This window comes from Phaenicophaeus curvirostris, chromosome 15 (assembly GCF_032191515.1).
Source record: "Phaenicophaeus curvirostris isolate KB17595 chromosome 15, BPBGC_Pcur_1.0, whole genome shotgun sequence".
NCBI classification, from domain to species: Eukaryota; Metazoa; Chordata; class Aves; order Cuculiformes; family Cuculidae; genus Phaenicophaeus; species Phaenicophaeus curvirostris.
In genome coordinates this window covers 2,458,873-2,481,942 of record NC_091406.1, presented here as the reverse complement: position 1 = coordinate 2,481,942, position 23,070 = coordinate 2,458,873, and the positions used below count along the sequence as shown (strand labels likewise).

Here is a 23,070-nt window from a genome sequence, read left to right as displayed (position 1 = left end):
GGGTTTCCAAGTGTGACTTCATTGGATTTACTCCCATACTCTCTATGTAAAGTACAAGCGCATGAAGCATTGCCAGCAGGAGATTTAACTAAAACAATAAAGCTGAATGCGTGCTTTGCCAATAGCCTTAATTCACCCTCACTTTCTCCTCCTAGGGTTGTCACTAATAGGCAGTGACTACTTCTTAATTATTATTTAAGTTTAATAGCTGATTATTACTGCTTAATGATATGAATACTTTCAGCTGCAGCTGGTCAGAGAATCACTTTGCATTTCAGGTTCCTGAATGGATGGGTTTGCAAACATTTTGCCAGGCACGTTTATTTAGGAAGAGTTGGAATCTACATTTTGTGAACACATTTTCTGGGTCCCTTAAATTCCTTTTCCTGAAACATGTCAATTACTCCGGGAAAGGCAGTGAACTTTTCTCAGATATGAGCAAAAATAATTTAAAATTCGGATGAATATAGGCTTATTTCTTTGCTTCATTGCTCGTTCAGTTTTGTTTGAAATAGAAAATGTATATTGAATTAGGTAATGGGAGCTGTGTTGGAAAGTCTTTGTCATGCAGCAGATGTAGAAAAGCAAGCTGAGTCAATGTGTCTTGGCTCATTCTACCTAATTTTGGGGTTTCACTGAGGGACACGATCACACCTCGGGTTTGGTGTTTGCCAGAATTGTCCCATGCTGTGCATCTCCCTCCTAGGGCAGAAACTGGCATATTACTGTCTGAAGAAAATCATCTGCTTCCCAACCGGTCATGACCTAAAATGTTCATTTTCCTTTCCCACAAACTGGAAAACTCAGCTCTGTGGAACAAAAATCATACATTAGCCAGCCTGCAGTCTTGCGTGAAGAAGTAGGTAAATTTTGCTCCTACCGAGAGGCTCGAGCAATTAAATTTGCGAGCTCTTCCACGGAAGAGTTATAATGCTCATAGATTTGCTTCTGGGTTTTTTTCCCCTCCCCTCATCGGCTTCTCTTGAGCCCAGACAGGCAGGATTGACTTCCAGCAGTCCCTGGTGCCTCTGGGACTGCCAATGGACTTGTTAAATTGTGATAATAATTTTTAGGCTGTTGGCCACACATTTGTTATGAAATGAAGTAACTCTCTTCACATGAGCTGTCAGACAGAAATTACTTTTAGTCACAATCAATCTAAATTTCAACTGGAGACTTCAAGGTGAAGGCTGTGAACTTTGTTACCTATTAAAGGCCCATGAAGCCATCCAAGCTTTTTCATTTTTAGCTAGAACAGTGTTTCTTCACTCCTGTTCTGCAGAAAGTATTGTTTATATGCCAAAACTCCCTAGCATTAAATGCAATAAATCCTGCATTTCATTAAACTACACTCGTCGGAGCTGAGATTTAATTTCTTTGGTCCAAATTCTGCTCTGCCCTCCTTCTATTATTCAAAGCAGTAAATGCTTTAAATAAACTCTGGGGGAAGTTTCTGACCCCGTGGCAGTAAAACCCAAAAGAGCGATCAAAAGATTATGTATTTATAACATTTCATTAGGCTTAAAATTACCTCTGTTCTTCTCATGCAGACATTTAGGATTTATCAAGCAAATGGCAGTCTCATTATGCTCGTTATAACATATTCACCCATAAACTGTTGGAGTATGGAGCCCGTGAACTGAGGCTTTGTGATCTTTAAAACCTTGTGGAAGCAGCTCGGGTAAGGGACAGGGAGTGTGCATAAGCTCTGTACGGTTGTGTACACGAGAATCTACATTGCAGTGTGCGTTTGAATATTTCTCTTGAATGCCTTTTGCTTACACTTTGTTTTTAATCGAGCGAGTTGAGTGCAACCCAAAACAAGACCTTTACCTAATGCTGAGTTTAATGACCCTTTTAATACCAGTAGAGTTGGCCGCCTTCTCTCTCTCTGCTGTTCCCTCGCAGCTTTAGAGCATTAAACATGTCATAAAAATGACTTTTTGGGATGGTCCACAAATTAACCGAAAGGTGCATGGAAGCAGTATACTCACCCAGCATGAAATCAAAATCTAATCAATGCAGATTATGTTAGATTAGCTAAGCGAGTAAACAGTTAGACAAGTTAATGTTACCTACTCTGTCCTTCAGCGCCGAACAGTTGAGGAATTTGTCTTCTCAGGCGTGTTTAGTTCCAGATCGCATTGGTGACATTGCAGGGTATTGGATGAATTTTTCAAACTAGGAACTCCCGCTGGCATCCTATTTTCTTTCTGTTGTTCTGAATGAAGGAGATGATGTGGGAGGAGGGGGTCGTCTTCTTGGGAATGAACGTGGATTTTGGTATGAACCCATGACACAGACTAAGGAATTATCCCCAGGCTTGAGTGGTCACATAAAGCAGCCTCATACCAGGCTGGATTACGTGGGATTATGCAGGATTGTGATGCTCCTCTTTCCTGATGGAGCCAAGGAGCTGGGTCCCCAGGCACCAGCACCCCACTATCTCAGGGGTTCTGGCAGAGTCAGGAAGACAAATCCGCTCAAAGCCAATATTAAAGTAATTTGACAAATATGAAAATTAAATAAGTAGTTGGCTTTGCTTTGGGTCATTGGGTGGATTTTGTCATTTTTTTATTTTATTATTTTATTATTTTTTTTTATTATTATTTTCACTATTATTTTATTATTATTTTATATATTTTATTATTATTTTCACTGATGTATGCATCCAAGAGTCTGATCACTTCCTCTGAATTCCCCGTACTGTTGGGATCGACTTTTTACTCATTAAGGTCACAGTGAAAATAAAATTAGCTTGTCTTCGCAGCAGAAAAATGCAGAAGGTCAAATGCAATTTTGTTAACAGATATTTTGGGTATTTCTCCACTTTAACAAATTAATTATATTTCTTTTTGATCTTCAAAGGCTTTGCTGAATCATTGTTTGTTCCCTTTTATTTTTGGCAAGGAAACTTATTAGCAATTCTGAGAAATAAATTGCAAACACTTTCTAACCTGAGGCCAAAACCTGCTGGCGTTTAGGTGTTTCCAGATGGCAAATATACGAGGGATTGGGCAAAGTAAATCAACACCAACATCTATAGAATATTTTTTTGTTTTATCAAAATCAAAAGGGGAAATGTGTACAGAAAGTCTTAATCCAGATACCAGCTACAACTTGTGAAGATAGTTTCTGAACATTGAGATTAAAGGCTTTGGTGCTGGCTGGCTGGCTTCATAGAATCACAGAGCGCCAGGCTGGAAGGGACCTCTAGGATGACCTGGTGTAACTTTTTCAGGTGCTATATAGTTTAAATGAGATGGCCCAGAGCCCTGTCAAGTTGAGCCTTAAAAATGCCCAGTGTAGAGGAATCTACCACTTCCCTGGGGAGATATTCCAATGTTTAACTGCTCTCATTGTGAGAAATGTTCTTCTGAAATCCAATCAGTATCTCCCCAGGAGCAACTTATACCCATTACCCCTTGTTTTTTCCATATGACTCCTTGTAAAAAGGGAGTCTCCATCTTCACGGCACGGGGGAATGACCGTGGGTTCATCAAAGATTGAGCAAGCTTGTGGTTTTTTCCTTCACACTGCAACTCACATACATAATGTGCTGTTTCAAAAAAACTGCCCAGCCTACAGACTCTTTTTCCATATTTTATAATTGGCTTCCAGATTTCTTCTAAGGAATATTTTATTAGAAACAATAACATTTCCAGAGCAGTCTGTCTTTGGATGGAGCAGAGGAGGAGCGATCCCTGGAGTTCCCCAGCCCCATCCCATGTGGCAGCTGCAAATCCTTGCCCTTTTGCTGAAGCAACACCAGCTCCCGGGATGGTTCTCGTCCCTGCTCCAGCCCATCACAATTCCAGTGGCTTTGGACACCATTCTGCTCTCCCTACTCACGTTGTGAGTTCTTATTCAGTGAACAGTCAGTTTGAAATATGAGTCTAATCCTAGGGTTTTTCTCTTAGATTTAACTTTAGCCGATCCTTACAAAATGAATTTTTTAGCAGGTCAGTGTAATCTGTCTGCAAGATCTTGGCAACAGGGTCCGTAAGGAAAGTGGAAGCTTCTAAAACTTGTGATTTAAATGCAAACCCATGAGGATGCGCTGTGGTCCTAGGTACTTGTGCAGAGAAGGACGAGCCCTGCCAAGCCATGCTGAGTTCTGGTGCTAAGGAAGGCAAATTCTTAGCATCATCTGCACACTTAGCACCCCCACCCAGCTCCTGGCCGCACTCCTCTGCCACGGCTGCAATAAGGACATGGGGACCAAGAAACAGGAGCGGGATATGTAACGCTAAAGGAAAAAACATGATTTTGAATTCTTTCCTTGTTGCCAAGTCTCTGGCTGGATTCTTGCCAAGCAGATCCTTGTGGCAACGTGGATTTCCATTTATCTGACTGCTTGATGGTTGGAACTGATTGTTATATTAGTGGTACCAGGGGTGTTTGTCCCGTGACATGGGTCTCTGGATGCCACAATGACATAAATAATCCAAGGAACAACGCAGAAAAATGTTGCATGCTGCAGCCCAATGCAAGAATAATTCTAAGGCAAAAGAGCTAAACATGAAAGCAGATAAAAGTTTTAATTGATTTGTGAAGAAAACTGATTGATATAAAAGGACTAAACTTTATTAAGTAACAGTCAGAGGCTGACTTTGCTATCTGACAGTCTGAGTTAACTCAAGTGTTACAGACAGTTGCTTTTTAAGTTTGAATTTCAAAAGAAGGCATCTTTGAACAACTGGATTTGTAAGGAAATTGTACTGTGGTTCATTAAGAAAATGTTGTATTCCCAGCACTTTTTAAAAAGAAAAAAACAATCAAGATTTCTGCAATTTTTGTGAATGTAAAGCTTTAGATTATTTAAATGTCTTGATAATGTAAAGAAGTCTCCATCAGAAAAATGGGGGAAAATTAATTTCTTGGTCATTTCCCAAAATTTCCTCAAACACATATTTCATCATTTTACTCCAGGCAAGAAATCCAGGTTATGAGATCAGTTCAATTTTAACAAATGTTAAAGCCATAAAAGTGTAACTCAAAGTGTGCAAATTAAGAGAACGGTTCTGAGGCTGAAGGGCAGCAGAATTAGAGTGAATTGCATACTATTTTGGCAAGAACATAGCTTTTGAGACTTTGATGTTTTCAATGATCTTCTATTTATTTGTGGGGCTTTTTTCATGTTTCTGCACTTCTGCAGCTTGATCCTGGTCTTACTGCCCCATTAGTGCTTATTTATTTTGATAGGCTCCGTTCTGATTTATGGAGTTACTGAGGTGCAATGCTAACCTACCCCAAACTAGGTGGTTTTCTGGATTAATGGATGAAAGAATAACCACCATCTGGGATTTACAGATGCTTCCTCTCTCTGTAATATTTGTATGATGTTTTCTGCCACGTATTATGGAACAAAAAAGGATCAGATTATCTTCTGATGCTTTTTGTATCCTGAAAGCCAGAGACGTCTGCTGGCGGATTGCCACGACCCATCCAAACTCCGGTAATTAATTGTGAAAGTTTGTGAGCTCTGATTCACTGGAAACAATGTGTTGTACAACGACAATAAAGAACAAAAGCCTATCAATAATCAAGGGGTTGTGGTTAAAAAAATTAATGGCTTCAGATATAAAATTGGATCTCTAGGTCTTCACTCATCCACTTCGGAACTAGTTCAAAGCTATCCAAGGTAATAAAAGACCTTGCTAAAATAAAAGACCTATCCAAGCTAATAAAAAACTTGACAGAGTTACTGTGTGTCATTTTCCAGGGAGCTGTAACTACTGCCTTATAGCCAGTTCATTGAGAACTAAGTACAGAGCCCAAACATTGATGAAGCTTTGGGAGCAAAATGAATCATGGCTGGATCAGATACAGACACAAAAGTGCTGTGTTAGAGGGTAAAACCATTGCAGGAGCTGAATGCCTTTGCTGCATAGGAAAGGATGTGACAATGAGTTTCATTTAAAGACTGAATTCATTTGCCACGGGAACAATGAGGTTTTGCTTTTTTAATCAAAATGCAGACAAGTAATTTCTTAGGCAAGCAAAGCGCTGAATTATGCCAGGGAAGATACAGCGTGAGTAAACAGTCTTTTCAGTAATACAGCTATAAAATATCATACTATACATATACATGAAATAAAGAAGTGATTGAACTTGTCATTTAATTGTATTATCAGATTTGTAGCTTGTGAAAATGTCACGGAAAATAACACAGTATGTAGGATGGGTCAATTTATTAATTGTGGTTAATTTTTGAGCCAACACCAGTCAGTGCTATTGTATTTCTTATTTATAAATACTCACTAAGTTGCTTGGATAAATAATTTTCAGCCAGCAGGTTTGGGGTTTTTTATAGTCTTCCCATCTTATGACTTTCTGGTTGTCTACCAGGATCAGGGACTGGTCTCTGAAGTCACGCAGCATCACTTCTACCTGGATGGCTCTAAGTTTTCCCATGGGAGACTAAAGTTTAGGAGTTGGCCAATATGAAATGTCAATGATCACCCTAAATATCTATAACTTTCCAAATAATGGGAGAAAAGGATTAATTTATGCCTGTGTATCTTTCCCTTTTTCCACACCAGCCTTATTACAGCTGGCTTCACTCACTTCTTAAAATCGCATCACGTACATTTCCACTTAGACCAGTCCAGCTGTGGACCAAATCTTGGTCTAGTTATTAGTTTTCACTCCAAAAAATGGGAGTTTTGTCTGAATAAGAAGTTAGGATTTAAATTTATCAACTAACGAAGTAAAAACACCGGTTAGTGACTGAAATGATACGTCAATACGTGCTCCAAGAATGCATCATTGTTATTATTTTCAATAGAAAAGGCACAAGGACGTGAAGGTTTCTGCTTATGTGAGAGGCAACGCTCACACCCCTGCTCTCAGGAAGAGTTTGGAGGAACTGCCCCCACAGCAGCACCAGTGAAACCAGGTGCCCCAAACAAAGCCTCAGCCGTACAAGCTGTGCTGCGCAGGCTATTTCTTTCCTTTCTCAGTGATGCAGGAATGATACAAATGGCTAGAAACCATCTCCAGATAATTTGGTCACCTGAGATGTAGAGATCGAACGCTGTTGGCACAGGGGGCTGTACATCTCCAAAGGGATTTTCAGACCTGGATTCAAGGTAGGCTTTAGAGCACAGAGGCTCTGGGTTTTCAAAATAGTTCAAGGCCAGCTGTGCTTTTCATAATCTCGTAATTTCTTTATGTCAGTGAGAGTAATGGGGGAGCTAATCTAATGCTCTTCCTTCCTTCTTTTCTTCCTTCCCAGAAGAGCAGCTCTCCACCTGGAGCAAACACAGCTCCACATTTGAGGGCATGGAGAGCAGGGCAGGAAGAAAAGGGGATATTTCATCCACTTCACATGGGAGTACTGCTGTAAAAATAGGTCTTGTCCTGGTTGTAGAAGTCTCTTATTTCAAGTTTCATCAGGTTCATGCCTTGACTTCAGCATTCCTAGAAGGGCAAAGACTCTAAGCTTGGTTGTATTTCCTTTTTATGCTGTGGCTCTTTTTAGGTTTAAAGCTCTACTTATTTGCAGACACTTGTTTGTATGTTGCTCAGGAAGTGTGGAACAAACTATTGCCTGGTTTTCAGATTTCACTTTGGGGTCTGACACAGGGAGAGAATATTTAAATGCAGATAATAGATGGTACCCGTGTGGCCCCAGGGAGACAGGACTGCAAAATCTTTATTAAGGCCATGTGCGAGAAAAAAAATGAGAAGGAAAAGGATTCAGCTCTTCATAGTATTCATAGTCAGGAATACATTGTCTTGAATATTAGCTGTGGGTCTTGTCCCTTGAGGTCTGGCCACGCTGACAATGAGGTCTGTTGAACAGGTTTCCAGCCATTAGGGAATTACACAATACATGAAGAAGGTGAGATGAGAATAGGGACTAGGCATGTCCCCATTCTCTATTTCTTCCTGTTTAAAATGCACCAATATTAAAAAGAAAGAGAGAAAGGAAGAAAGAATGAGAGAAAGAAATAGAGTAGTGGCATATTTTTTAACCATGTTAAACTAAAAGGAGAAACAAGATCCATAGAGCGTACAGTTGACGCCTCCTCCTTTCTTTTTCCACCTGAATCTGAGCTAATAGGAATAACAACTATTCTGCCTGCCCACTCACCCAAAAGATGTGTGTTATTGCGCTAATTCACTTCTACCGGTATTGACTGCTGGTCTCTATGGGTTTGCCTTGCAGACTCAGAAATAAATTGCCCATCAGAATCAATGAAACTCATGGCTACGGTTTACACAGATGTAGCTCTGTCACCCATACTTGCAAGTGATAAGTGCTTGCAGATTACTTCCACACTGCATCGTTTGAGTGTGTAAGGACATGGAAGCCACCCTCAGGAGAAACCCACTCATCAGCCTATGGTCACTTTTGAATCATTGCTATTGCTTTGTGGTACCATTGGGTTAGACAGATTAAAGCATCTTCAAAATTGGCACTGCTTTTGCTCCTTGGAATGGAAAGAAAATAGTCAGTTAATTGAGAGTGGTGATGCTGAGGTCTCAGTGATGCTGAACATGCACAACCACAATGGAACACCAGGGTAGGTGAAAGATCTCAGTTCAGAGCTCATCAGGAGTATTCGTAAGAGTGAAAATGAAATAACAGATAATCTTATATCACAGCAGCAAATATTCGTCATAATATTCTATCTGTAATTTTAAACAGAATTTATGCTTCTAGACAGAAAATAAGACTTTCTAGATCAGTTTTCACTATTGATTTGAAACCTGAGCCTCTGATTTGGTCATCTGGTTAGAATACACGTTACTTCCAATAGCATTAAAAAATACATATACCAGCCTGATTGCCCGATCATGGGATTAGCCGCTTACTTTCATTAAGAGGTTCTCCTTTTTCTAGAGGCTGATGTCAAAAGCTATTTATAGAATCACATAATTGTTGAGTAATTTAGGTGGACAGGACCTCTGGAGGTCACTGAGCCCAACCTCCTGCTCAAGGCAAAGTCTGCTAGAGCAGGTTGCTCAGAGCTCTGTGCAGTTGTATTTTAAATATCTCAAAGGAGAGATCCCACAGCCTTTCTGGGCCCCTGTTCCAATGTTTAACAGCCCTCAGGGTGATTTTTCCTCCCCTTCTATCTAACCAGAAGATCCCGTTGCACCCTTTGCTGTGCATGTTCACTATGTGCCCATGAGGAGCAGCTGGGTCCAACTCATTGCCCTCCCTCTCTGTAGGTGCAAGTGCTGTGAGGTCCCTTACTGAGTCTTTTCCTTTTAAGGCTGAACAAACTCATTTAGATAAGCCTTTATTCTTTCCTTTATGGAATTACAGCATAGCGAGTGTCATTAGCGCAACGCAACTATACAGAAATTTTGGTTTTTTTTTTCATTCATTGTAATATCTTCTCCATCTGTGTTTGTAAACAGCTGTGATGGGAAGCTGTAATTGTGCCATTTCCTTTCATACAAAACTTTTGTTGGCTTCCATGCAAGCTGCCCACTTACAATTAAGGTGACCTGTCATGTTTTGACTTTGCCTGTGACCTATTTTGGTTCCTCCTGCTCATAGCAGTGAGATTCTGCCCGTCCCAAAGGCAGAAGAAGACGAAACTGAAGTTTATCCTGATCAAGAGGCATGTGAAAGCTGCTTTCAATTGAAAGGATGCTGAAAGAAGTAGTCTCTGTGTCCGTGTCTCACCACAGGCGGTGAAGCACGTGTTGCTTTGGGTGGTGCATCTGGGAGGCACAGCATCTTCAGCAGTGACTGCACACAGCTATGAGCAGGTTCATAGTGCAAATAAAGACCCGGGGCTGGGATGGGTTTTGCAGCCCTCTGCTCTGTTCCGCAGTGCTGCAGCTTTCAGCATCTCCTTTATACCAGCTTAAGTATCTCTCTGTGAGCTGTAGTGGCATAGTTGCATCGTGACACAGATGTACCCAGTGTAATACCACATATAACTCTGCAAAGCCAACATCTGGCCCCATTAAATGCGATAGAAATATTGTTATTGGTTCCAGTGGGCCTGGTAGCTCATTTATTTATTTTGCATTTTTTTCAACAGAAAATAAAAGCCACTCGTATGATTGTATAACCTGTTTGAACGAGTCATAGCTCTGACCCAACAGTTTGGTCGGCATAAGCAATTACGTGGTTGCTCGTGTGACTTTCAGAGATTTTATGCTTTCTTCCAGGTCACTATCCATTATTTTCAGAATGGAAAATTCAAAGATCTGAAAGCACCTAATAGGTTGAGAGAGACAATGCCTTATAAAAATGTTATTGCTATTGACTTTGTGGAAGATTTGATTACAAGGAATTGGCAGGGACATGATTTAATACTAAACATTGACGACTGTAATATCCAAGAGTAATTCTGGACAATAAGAGACAAGAGAAAAAATGTTTTTTCTTTTACTGTTGGAGAGGCTTTCTAAAAGGATAACGGAGAGTCAGTATAGGAACTACTAAGAGTGATGTGCTTTTAATAGCAACACAAGAGCAACCAGAACTGTTTGTGTTGGAAGAATTACAGTAGAAATTCAGCCCAACACAAAAAAAATATAAACAAAGAAAACCAATTCCAGCTGAAATAAATGTAAAAATAATTTTTTACTCCTTAAAATATTTTACAACTGTTAAAAGTGAATGGCCATAAATAAGAAAAAACAACCAAAAATCAATGACTACACGGGGCCCCAAGACAGATTCAACACTTGTCTTCTCGCTGGTGGGTATTTGAGAATTAAGCATGAGAAATTTCAACTACTGGCTCAAACGATAGTCCCCAAAATTCTCTGTGAAGCTCAATTATTTCCCCACTTTCTCCGTCCTGCATATCATCCCAGTGAGGGTTTTATAACCCATTGTTTCAGTTCAGCTAGAGGTTGCATTACAGCGGAGCCAAATAGCTGTCTGCAAGAAAGTAAAAACCAGAGACTCTTTAACTTTAAAATACGGCATTACGAAGCCTAATGTCCTCTGGTTTTATTAGCTATTCTTGAGGGGTGCTTAGCTGGCAAGTGCAGCATCTGCCACCAGCTCGTCGCGGCTCTAACAGCCTGAGTGCAAACTTCCCAGCCTGTGCACAAATAACATTTTACGGTGGTGTTGGGTTTTGTTGTTCCCAGGCTGCCGGGTCCTTCGAGCCCCGGGCACTGCAGCGGCGCGCAGGATGCAGCCTTTTTCTGGGCAAAGAAGATGGGACCTCAGTCCCTGCGGAAAGCAGCGGCCCCTGCCCCTCGCTGGTAAACCATCCTTTTAGTGTGTTCCAGCGTGCTGCCGTCAAGAGGAAAGGAGGAGCTGGTGCTGTGGTCCAGAGACAATTCTTCATTTATGTCCAGCAGGTATAAACACTGCGCTGGAGCCTGCTCGTCTGGAGGGGACTCTGCATAGCAGTGACATTAATTTACCACGAGGGTAAAATTTCAGCGAAGTGGTTTCTACTGTGTATAAAACACTCAGTACCGGTGACATTTGCCTCTTCTCTTAGTGATAAAACATATTTATTTGTGAAGTAGATCTTAATCTATCTCAGAAAAGTGTTTTTAGTCTTTTACGGTAGCATTTATAATGATTGAAAGCGTGGGCTAGAGAGGACATCTTTGTGTAGCAATGAACAAAAATAAGAATAACTTTTCAGCATTACTGTATATCAATAGCCAATTATTTTTGTATGGATGGGTTCTGGCTGGCTGCTAATGGACTGACAACGAGATAAGTCTTCCAGGAGAGAAACCATCATTTCAAAGATGGAGTGGCTGGCCTTTTAATTTTAAGGTATTACCAAAATCACACCTTTCACCTTTAAAAATTGTAAATGATCACTGCCTTGTTCTAAATCATTTAATTGCTGTTTGAGCTGAGCCTGGATAATGCCTCGTAGGGGTTTGTCTTTCTTAGCACTGATGGTGCCATTTACATTTCCTAATTTTACTTGAAGAACGTCCTCCTTGCTCACAGTCTCCCTCCCGCCTGCCCTCGGCCATCTGTCTGCAGAGGCAGTTTAAGGAACCTGGAGCCAATTCACCCTTGCTCACATATATTTCTTGAACTTGATATACAGCGTGGACCTGCACAGGTGGAAAGTCAAGCCTATTAAGTGATGAGATGAAATGCAAAGATGCTTTAGAAAACTTCTAAAAAGTCTCAGATGAGGCAAGCACACATTTCTTGCTGGTTTTTCTTCTGCTTTGGTGCGTATTCTTTCATATTCACCTGTTCCATCCATCCACCTCTTTGTCTCTGACACGGGGAGTTTTGGTGACGTGGGTTAGGAATTGATTCCTAATTCTCTGCTATACGGTTTGCATCGTAGCAGCTCTGCTTAATGCTCTTCACTTTAAAAAACAAGCTTGAAAGAAAGATCTCCATATGCTCCACAGTATGCACCAACGCTTGCCTAGGACTCAACTGTACGTATGAATAGCCAAGGAAAAAAAAATCTAAATACCTTATTCACCGTGCCTGTGGATCAAAGTGCTTTCTTGTCTTCAGATAAACTGCGCCCGCTGTCTTTGATGATCTCTGCTGTGCATCTGGCAGAAGAGACCAACAAAATATTCAGAGATGGGTAAATTGAGGAAAACCAGGGCCATTCCCAAAGCCACAAGTTTGGTCAATGGCTGTGGAACCTGCTCACGCTGCGGCTGCCGTTGGCCCTGCAGCTAACCTTGCAGTTAGCCTTGAGTGTTTGTTTTCCCAGAGCAATGGGGATGGAGGGAGCTGCTGAAAGTTTCCACATCAATTTTTATTCAGGTATCTCAAGCTATTTATTTGAACCCTCTGCATGTCCCCTCCACAGCAACAAGCCAGCTGCTCTGACAACTCCTAAGAAATAAGAAATGTGCCTTGAGTTCCTGTGACATTTTATATTCCAAACTTTGCCCAGTGGCTGATGGTTCCTTCCTCAAAGTGACATATTGATTGTGGGCACGCGTAGGGCGAGTATGATTGTGTTCAGTATTTTGAGCTCATCATCTGTTATCTCATTCTCATTGTCAACTGAGTCCCAGACAGTATCAAATTGGAAGCAGTAGTGTAGAAAATTATGAACAAATCAAAAAAGACTACAGCTGTGAAATGAATCAAACCACTGTTTCCACATTTAGTATTTCCATTGGTACAAAACATGTTTTATAATGTATTTTTTATTATTATTTTGGGCTTACAGGTATGAAGGCAGGGGCAAAACACTGCAATCTTGCATCCAGCGCTTGTGTGCGCGTACCAAACAAAGCAATCATTCACTAATCATGATGAAGATGGAGAAGAATGGGTCACCAAGGGCAGCACCTCCCTAGATCTGGACTTCAATCCATTTAGACCACCCAAAGGACATCCCACTGCTTCAGAGGTTCATCCATAGACGTCCTGGCTCGTAATGCAATGGGAGAATGGTGTCCACAAAACGCTCCTGCGTCTTTGCAGCTTTTGACCTTGTTCCTCTCCACGTGCTGCCTCTTAAATGGAGTGATGCAGTCAGGAAAGTTCAAGTCTGAGCTCCATGTCAGCTTTTCAGAGCAGCCCCTTGATGTGCTGATGCTGTTCCCTGAGAGCAGGCTTCAAATATGTGTGTATTTGTATGAAGATGACCACATTAAATTTAAGCAGAAATAAATGGTAATTGAACTGGCACAGATACACAAGGCTGACATAATCTCTAAAGGATTGAGGCTGCTATTAAATTTGTTCCTCTTTATTAATTTGTGACCAAGAGGATAATGAAGAACTGGCAACTCTAAAGTTGACATAAAAAGTAAGAGATATACAGTTGGCTTTGGATGATTTTATGCACTGCCGAAGTGAAAAGGCTTTGCTAAATATATGTAAGCAAAGATACACACTGTCATCTTAATGAGCAGTTAAAAGGTGGACTCCTAATAATTGAATTCTGACTCTTGTCACATTTGTATTTGTTTAATATCTTTAGTTTTGTTTGAGTCTAATTTTGAGTTCTTATTTTAATCAGGTCTGATTTAGGCTCTTGGTTCAAATAACTAAAAGTGATGAGCATGCATCTTGTTCTCCTATTACCTCCTCAGCTTCTTGTTTCCAGTGAACACAATGTTCTTGTGAAAAACTCATGTTTAATTACTGCATTTAGCTAGCAGGACTGGACAAGGAGGGGTGGATGGGTGATTCACTGTCATTCAAAGTTAGAATTTTCAAAGAGGAAACCTTACCTTCCTCTTCTGAAGATTGCTTAGTAGATTTTGGAAACACTTCAAACGGCTCAAATGGTTACCAGTTAATTCCTTTGCTGGTAGAAATCAGGGAGTCTTGGCTGCCTGCATTGCTCTGTTGTGGGTTTGCTTGTTTTTTTTATTTTATTTTATTTTTTAAAAAGCCCAATAAGAGCAGGCCATCTGTTCTTCAAAACTCTTTCCCTTAAACTAATCGCCGTGGTCACCCTTGAATGCTATCGTATCTTCAGTGACACGGAGCTCTGCCTCACCAATCTGTTGTTTAAAATTTCTCATCAAATTCCTGATGTCGCATCAGTCAAAGCTGACAACAGGTTGCACATTTCCAGCTCCTCTCACCAAAGTAGGTGAGACCAGCGCTGGCCCAGGTCTCTCCTTCTTCACAGTCCTCATATTTGTCCACGTAATATTAAAGAAATTGACACTTGCAGCTTCAACTCCTCTGAACTTCCAGAGGGCTTTTACTTACTGTCTTGTTTTCATTTTCTTATTTTTAATGGGGTGGAAAGGAGGAGGCTTAATTCTTATTTCAGTGAATGGGTTATCCTGTAGTTTAAGAGAAAAAAAGATTAAAACATTACAAACTTGTTTTTTTCCTTTTTCTCTGCATAGGAATCTTCCCCTTCTCAAGTCTGTCTTTAAAATAATCCATTTTTCTCTTCCTCCTAACTCCAATCACTGGGTTTGGGGCCTCTCCAATTCCCAGTTCAAAGGAAAGCAACAATTATTTTGCTTCAAACTCATCCAGACCTGAAGATGAAGTATTTATCAGTTTTTCATCGCCAGCCTGCTCTGGAGCAAGCAGTTCTATTTCTCCAGGTCTATAACAGAGCTGTTTGCTTTGCTCAGCCTTTGTGGGCGGGTGAACCAGCCTGGGGGGACAGCAAAACACCCTCCTCCCCCCAGCAAAGCTCCCAAGGCTCCTTTTCAAGAACACCCCCTGGGACACAGTCAGGCTCCCACGGGGCTTTTCCAAGGTCTCAGGACAGACTGAAAGCATTTGAAAAGGTGGGGGATGGAGCTGGCTGAAGGATGAGGGTGCAAGGAGGGGGGTGCCTGGTCGACACTTTTTATAAATAGTATTTTCAAAAGGTGGGAAAACATCAAAATATCTTGAACCAAAGTATCAGAGAATTACGTAGGAGCTAAGTGTGCAAGAGAAGACGTGAAAAATCACTGATGAGTGCCTGACTGTGCCAACAGTGGGAAAGGGAAACCTGAACATCCCTCAATTAGGAGCATGGTCACATTTGGCACGTGAGAATCATAGAACCATAGAATAACCAGGTTGGAAGAGACCCACCGGATCATCGAGAAGTGATGGAGGAGCAGACAGATGCTTCACATTCATCCTTCAGCCATCAGGAGCCACGTTGCTCAGCTTCAGGCGTAGGTGTGAAACCAACAGGGACCACTTTTCCCGGTGGCAGGAGGTGGGTGAGCCCCAGGGACGGAGGCAGGGACCAGGCAGCCCCTCCTGGGAGGCTGGGGTCGGGGAGGCTGCCAGCATGGGGAGGTGACCGTGGGCTCGTGGCACTGCCCTGCTGCGCTCTCCTCTCCTGTGGGGGTCACAGAGAGGCACAGCAGCCCCAGCCTGCGCGTTTCAAACTGCGTCCAGTGATGCAAAATGAGCAAAATGTGCCTACTGCGACAAATGTGTGGTGGCAGAGGTCACCCAGGCAAGCTGTCGGTGGTGGAGAGACGCGCTCGCCTCCCTCCTCTGCATCCTCCAGCACGCGTGGATGCAAATAAACAGGGACCGCGCGACAACTTCAGATGTCTACTAACACATCCCCTGTTCATGTCTGTCTTTAAGAGACACAGAGAGATTGCTAAATGCCTCAAATCGACAGCACAGACAGATATTTTTGTACAATAAATGACGTCAGTAAGGGGCAAGACTTTTCTTCCTTTCCTTCAGGAATTGGGGAAGTTTTCTCTCCACTAATATAATTTCTGATTTTTTTCCCTCAGGAAAATGTTCTCACTGAAAATAACGAATTTGTCTCTGATTAGATTTCAGCTTTGTTTTTTAAAAATCTCAGAACCCTTAAACCTATGGGCCAGCCATGAAATACGCGCTCATTTCATCTTTCAGGACACTCTGCAAAGCCCTGCTTTGTATTTCCTGTGCCCAGCTCTCTGTTTTATTACATTTGTGATTTCTTTTTCGATCCAGACATTAAATCGGCAATTTCAGATTGTTTCTTCCTTAAGAACTGGATCAAACAAGAGCCCTTCCAATGTAAGGCTGGGGAGAATAAACTCCTTTTGTTTTTGTTTTTTTTTTGTAAATGTAGAACTTACTTTGGAGGTGAAAATATTTTGGAGGTGCAGCATTTAATGAGCCAGAATGAGCGTGAAAACCCCAGAAACCCAACTTATCCGATCCCTTGGTATGTCCTACAAAGAATAATAACAAATGAAAAAGAAAAAAGCTTAGGCTCATGGAAGAGCCTTTTCCTGCAACCTCACACCTCATTTTATGAAATGATTTTTTTTAATAAGCAGTTTTCTTCCGGACGAGACTCATTTTCTGCGAGTGGCCCGTGTCTTTTTAAAAATCTGAACTAGGAGGTCCCATCCTTTTCACACCAATGACAAATCCAATTTAATTCAGCGGGATCCACCTGTAAAATTCTCCACGGGAAGAAACACACCAAATCGGCGTGTTTTATCAGGTCTTTTAGGCTGCTTCTCTCCTTCCATCGCTAATTGTAGGCGTTATGTTGACTTTGTGATGCAGCCGGTTCGTGCCTTTGAAACCAATCACTTAAAACCCTGTTTCTGCAGCCCTGTTGTGCCTAACTCTCCCACAAACATCACAGAATCATAGAATAACCAGGTTGGATGAGACCCACTGGCTCATCGAGTCCAACCATTCCTATTAAAAACAATAAATAGAAATTATTATATTGATTTTTTTTTTTTTTAAAACACAGATGAGGCTGCGAAGACGAACACCTTTCTGGGTCCCCACAGGTACGTGGTCTCTCTCTTTGGGGAGAGCTTAGAGCAGCTTCCAGCACTGAAAGGGGCTGCAGGAAAGCTGGGGAGGGGCTGGGAGGGCAGGGACAGGATGAGGGGGAACGGGTTTAAGTTGAAAGAAGAGAGATTGAGATGAGATCTTGGGGAGAAATGTTTTGCTGTGAGGGTGGGGAGGCCCTGGCCCAGGCTGCCCAGAGCAGGGGTGGCTGCCCCATCCCTGGAGGGGTTCCAGGCCAGGCTGGATGGGGCTGGCAGCCTCTACTCCTGTGGGAGGCGTCCCTGGCCTTTCTCCCACCCCGAGCCCTGAGGGGCCGACCCCGCTGCCCCCCCCCCCGCCCCTCGGGGCCGACCCCGCCGCCTCGTGCCCCCGGCGCCGCCTCCCCGCCCCGGGGCCGGCGATTGGGTGGAACATGCAAATGCGGCGCTGACGTCAGGCGGCTCCGGCCCCCGAGAGCACAAATAGGCCCGGGCCGGCCCCGCCGCGGACTCGCTCTCGCCGCTCCCGCCCCGCGCCCCGCGCAGGTGAGCGCGCCCCGCGCCGCCCGGCACAGCGGGGACCCCCCCACCCCCCGGCTCGGCTCCCCCCGCGGGCCGAGGGGACGAGGGGAGAGCGCTCGGGGGGCTGCTGGGGGCCGGCGAGCGCTCCGGGCTGAGGGGCGAGCGGCTGGGGCTCCGCGCCGGGGTGGCGAGCGCTCGGGGGTCCGGGGCGAGTGTTTAGAGTCGGTGGGGGCCGGCGGTGCCGGGGAGCGCTCGGGTTGGGGTCCGGCGGGTGCTCGGGGCTGAGGGGCGAACGCTCGGGGGGCCGGGGGGGCTGGCGAGCGCTGCGGGGGGCTGGGGGCGAGCGAGCCCGCGGTAACAGGTGGGTCTGGCAGCGGGACCGGCACCCGCTTGGGTTGGAGGGTGTCGCCCCCCTCCCCGGCCCGCGTTCCAGGGCGAGGGGAGGACGAGGTTGAAGCCCTTCAGGCTCGGGGCTCCCGGTGCCGCCGCCGGGGCGCGGGGTCCCGCCGCGATCGCCGACGGCGCTTCCCCCCGCGGCCCCTGGGGGGCGCCCTGGCGCCAGCGGCCGGACCGGCCGAGCGCCCCGTCGGGGCTGCCCCCCCGCTGCCCCCCCGGCCTCTTCTCCTGCCCCCGTTGCCCCCCCCAGCCTCTTCTCCTGCCCCCGTTGCCCCCCCAGCCTCCTCTCCTGCCCCCGCTGCCCCCCCAGCCTCCTCTCCTGCCCCCGCTGCCCTCCCAGCCTCCTCTCCTGCCCCTGCTGCCCCCGCAGCCTCTTCTCCTGCCCCCGCAGCCTCTTCTCCTGCCCCCGCAGCCTCTTCTCCTGCCCCCGCAGCCTCTTCTCCTGCCCCTGTTGCCCCCGCAGCCTCTTCTCCTGCCCCTGCTGCCCCCTCCCCGGTTCTTCTCCTGCTTCTCCTGCCCCCCCCCCCAGCCTCTTCTCCTGCCCCCCCAGCCTCTTCTCCTGCTCCTGCTGCCCCCCAGGCTCTGGCCCCTGCCACACAACCCCCCAGCCTCTGTCCCTGCTGTCCCCCCTCCAGTCTCTATGTCTGCTGCTCCTGCTGCCCCTCAACCTCTGCTCTTCTGCCACACAACGCCCCAGTCGCTGCCCTCGCTGTCCCCCAGCCTCTGCTCCTGTTCCTCTTGCTCCCCAGCCCCTGTTCCTGCCGCTCTTGCTGCCCCACCAGTCTTTCTGTCCACTGCTCCTGCTGCCCCACCAGCTTCTCCCATCCCAAGCTCTCTGCCCCGCTCCCTCTCAGCCTCCTGTGCCCTCTGCCCCTTCTGCTCCTATCCCCCCCTCTGCCGCTGTGCCTGCTGCCCCCCTGCTTTCTGTGGGGCAGGAGCCGCTCGCGTTGGCACAAGCTGCCCAAGGAGGTGGGTGAGTCCCCATCCCTGGAGGGATTTAAAAGACAGGTAGATGAGGTGCTCAGAGATGTGGTTTAATAGCGGACAGGTACGGTTGGACTTGATGACCTTAAAGGTCTTTCCCAACCAAGCGATTCTATGATTCAGCCTCCGGTGCCTCTGTTTGCGCCAGCGCTTCGAGTGTGCAGCCGGCAGCAGAGAGAGATGGGGTTTTTATCTCTAAGAGATGCTGGGCTGTCTTCCCAACTTGTCCAAAATGCTTCTGCAAGGTGGAAATAAATGGCTTTGCAGAGCTGCAGACTGCCAGGTGCCCAGCTCAGTGATGGAAGGGGTGATGCGGGTCTTGTCTGAGCAGAACCTCAGAGCAAAGCACTGACTGAAAGGTGCCTTGAAAACGAAGGTGAAGTGCTTATGAGGCTTAGGAGCGTCTGGCAGTCCTTCCTCCCTGCTGGACTGTTTCACAAATTTCTTCTGGGAAACACTGAAGTGTTTTGGAGGATTTATTTAAAAACAGAATGAAATACTGTAACATATGGTTTTTTTGTCTCAAATGAGATGTTTGGTTCTTAATGTATCAAAACTTTAAGTGTTTGTCTAAGATACTGTAGATGGTTGGCTGAAATTGTTACTTGGCTTCATTATGTCTCCCTGAAAGGTTATCTTGGTATGGATTTTCTCCTTAATTTTGGAGCTTAATTTTTATAGCGCTTGTAGCACTCAACAAGAAATTATGGACATCAAAATCATTTTGCAAGCTATAGAAATGCTGTTTAGATAAGGCTGGAGCAATTGGAACAGTTGATGGCAGAGGAACCGAGGACCAGATTCTTATCAATTGTTAATAGAGCCAATTTATATAGAGGTAATGGTTTGGTCCACATGCTTTCCTTTTGCTATAGCAACAGTTATGACCTCAGGTAATTAAGTTCAACCTCTTTCTTTCTTTCTTTTGAATGTGAAGCTTGTTGGAAATTAAAAGCTATTGTGAACTATTAATTTCTCAATGTTAGAAAAATAAGCCACAATTTAAGTAGCCCTGGAAACAAAAGCAATAACTGCTTTTGGCGCGTTCTTCAATCTTGTTACAGTCTCCATATTTGGATTCTTAATGCTTCTGTGCTGTTGCGGAATAAGTTGTGGGTTCTCTGCAGCAATGTTGCTATTTGACTGGTCACACTGCACGTCACACGAGGGCTTTAAATGATTTATATTGTGCTCCACTCAAATGGCCGATGTGATTAGTCCCCTTCTTTTTCCAAGGTGACTCTTTGCTTGAGCAGCTCCAAAACCCTTTCTGGTATCTTTGTCTGGCATCTACTTGCTTTTTTTCCCTCTTTGTTCAGCGGTGTTGCACCAATTTTCTTGCAAGCTGGGACTCTCAATGTGTGTTCATGGCTGCACAAACCCATCCAAGCTCCGGATGGGCGTTCTGCAGCTGCTGCTGCTCCTAAAGGCTTGGTCACCATGCAGAGTCGTGCAAACCAGCCGTTGCATTTGAGCTTCTTCAGATAATGGTGCATATCACAGCACTCCTGTCCTTGTGGTACTATTTCTTGGTAAAGAAATGCCAGCTGCAGGGAAAGCTGTAATGTTCTCTCCTAGCTTAGAGGAGCAGACCCCAACCTTTTGGGTGAACTTTTAGGCTTTGTGTAGTGTCTTCTGCAGCATAAGAACCAAAACTGCTTTGGAAGGAATTCCCCTGAAACCAAAGGAAATGCTGCAAATGGATGCGATGCTCAACTTTGTTTACTTCAAAATACTCTTGACTTGATTCTAGCTTCTGCGTTACTGATTTCTGCATTACATGATAGGTTAAAAGCTGTTTGCTCACATGTATTGCTAAAAGCAGGTGTATGATGGACTGCCCTCTCATCTCCAGCTCTTAGACTTCTAACGTTTAGCTACAAGTGTTAGTTTATTTTTTTGTTTGTGTACAACAGCTTATTTTATGCAAGCATCTGCCAGTTTTGATTTTTCTGAGCAGTGATGTCCATACAGGCTTATGTTATGCAAATCTGTGCCTCGCTCAAGTGAGGAAAGGAAATTGGTAGTAAAACTTGTCCAAGTTGTCAGTGGTCGTCCAGATCTAATCAGTTTGAATTTTTCTGTAGATTTTGGGGAGCTTTAAACTGCAGCCCGATAGCTGTATAGCTTGATGTGAGGGCAGACCAGATTCTGCAAGGAGCCTGCCCTTAGGTCAGGGCAAGGTGATGCTGAGCTATGGTTTAGGATGCTGGGCTGCATGGAAACGCTGTATAATTTTGGAGTTAACTCTCACTTGATATTTACGGCGCGTATTTTTGTTGCTTGGTTTAAGCTGCTCAAATATACAGTGTACATTGGTGTGTCCTCCCCTTATTACGAGTGAGAGCAATTAGTGTTCTGTCAGTCAGTATGCAACAAAAATAAGTAATTTCTAAACTGACTAGAGAAATAAGTTCTACAAATTCCATGTATGAAACAACCAGAGTTCCTTGAAGGTGGAGGCTGCCCTTTCAGTTCCATCAGTGTTTGCGGCATCCTAATCCAAACACCATCATGTTTTCTAGCAGTTAGTTATTTTCTAAATATACCTGAAACCAGCTAGTCCCCTGTTTTGCTCTAGGATTGTAATTTCAAGCAGCATATGAGTCAGAGGTCTCCAGAACTGCAAACTAAAATAGTTCTATTTGCTGTGATGGCATCAGCTGAGCATACAAAACACCTCCTTAAAAAAAACGTGAGAAATGGTATTGCTGTAAAAGAGCAATTCATAATGTAACAATGTATTTGTCGCTTATTGATACAGCGACTTTAGTTTATTAAACATTTATTTGTAGCCCCAGTAACATTACAGCTGAGGTTTCTAATTGGAATTTGGAAAGCCTAATAAATTTTGATTTCATCCTGAGTGCTCTCTATTCAAGGTGTTTACATTAGTGCTGAGAAAAAGCAATGCCTTAACTCCACGGGTGTGTGGTTGTGGTGGTTATAGGCTGTGCTTGTCCTGTTGGTGGTGTCTTTGGGCAAGTGAAACTGCCGAGCCTGACTTCATGCTGGTGTAAATGGTTATGGCTCCAAAATTGAGAGTGATGCACTAAGGCTTGGATATACCCTGCAGCAAATCCATGTCATGAAAGCAGTGCAAAATGAGTCCTGTCAGGACCAGGTATGTCATGGTGACTTAATTCAACTAGGCTTAATTTTGCCGTTAGCAGGTAACTCGCCTTGTTAATGGATATTGCTCAGACCAAGCAGCAGCCTGTCTCTTGGATGCTATAGAAATGCCAGCCCTGCTTCGTTAAGTGGTCATTATGCTTCCTTACGGGTCTGTTCTAGCATTCTCTGCTGTGGAAGGTCAGAACTTCCCGCAGTTACTGTGGAGGTGGTACCAGACCTGAAGACTCCTTTAGTTTTTTTAATGTGAAAAGTAGTGACACACTGGTATTATGTTCCCAAACAAGTCCAGATGAAGCGCGGAGCACCCCTGGCTGAGCTTCCAAAGGACTGGCATGAGGCTGTGGACACATGTGACATGTGAGATGGTTCCATCTGACAGAACTTTGAGTAACTGCATTGGTTCCACTCCCAAATTCATAAAAAAAAACCTTACAAGGCAAGAACCATTGCTCAAAGTGGATGGTGTTGTGGTGGAAAACCTTGCTTGCATCTTCCTAGTCTTCTGGTGCAGGGCAGTGATGGGGCACTGCCAGGCAGGTGCTGCTGCTGTTCAGTAGGATGAGTTGGAGAGCAGTGGGGAATGTTAGGGATGTAGGAAAGTGAGTGAAGAACTCGCAGCCTCAGGTGGGGCACACCTACATTGTGGTTGGAGAAACACATCAGAGCTCTTCACCACAGTTTCATTCAGGTCTTGCAGGTTTTAGTGGGTTCAGTGACCATCTGGGCAGGTGCCCTCATTGAGGGAAGAATGAATTGTCCCTGTTCCTTCCTGTTGAATGTCAGCTGGCAAACTGCAGCTCACTGGCTGCCCTGCAAGCTTGGTCATAGCCTCAGGGAATGACCATGGCTGGATGCGCTCCAGGCAACATCATTCCCTGAATTGCAGGGGAGCAGTGGTAATTTCTGTCATGTTTC

The 23,070-nt window shown here is 44.4% G+C and overlaps 1 protein-coding gene and 1 long non-coding RNA gene across 5 annotated transcripts in view; both read left to right on the top strand.

Annotated features, from left to right (window-relative positions):
• The first annotated feature begins 5,197 nt into the window (after nt 1–5,197).
• LOC138726928 (uncharacterized) lies at nt 5,198–8,341 on the top strand. Its single transcript, XR_011338500.1, has 3 exons — nt 5,198–5,458; nt 7,006–7,094; nt 8,177–8,341. It is a non-coding gene; the product is annotated as an uncharacterized lncRNA (long non-coding RNA).
• A 9,225-nt stretch (nt 8,342–17,566) lies between these two features.
• Nucleotides 17,567–23,070, top strand: part of FSTL4 (follistatin like 4) — a 214,981-nt gene continuing 209,477 nt past the window's right edge. The window contains exon 1 of one of the 4 annotated variants that reach the window (XM_069869380.1): nt 17,567–17,664. Coding sequence is in view for 2 of the 4 variants with exons in the window: in XM_069869383.1 (XP_069725484.1) it covers nt 22,125–22,144 (20 nt within the window). In the remaining 2 variants the exon portion in view is untranslated. Of the gene's footprint in view, nt 17,665–19,559; nt 19,859–22,062; nt 22,145–23,070 lie in introns of those variants that run through there. The other 3 variants (XM_069869381.1, XM_069869383.1, XM_069869379.1) reach the window with 3 other exon arrangements.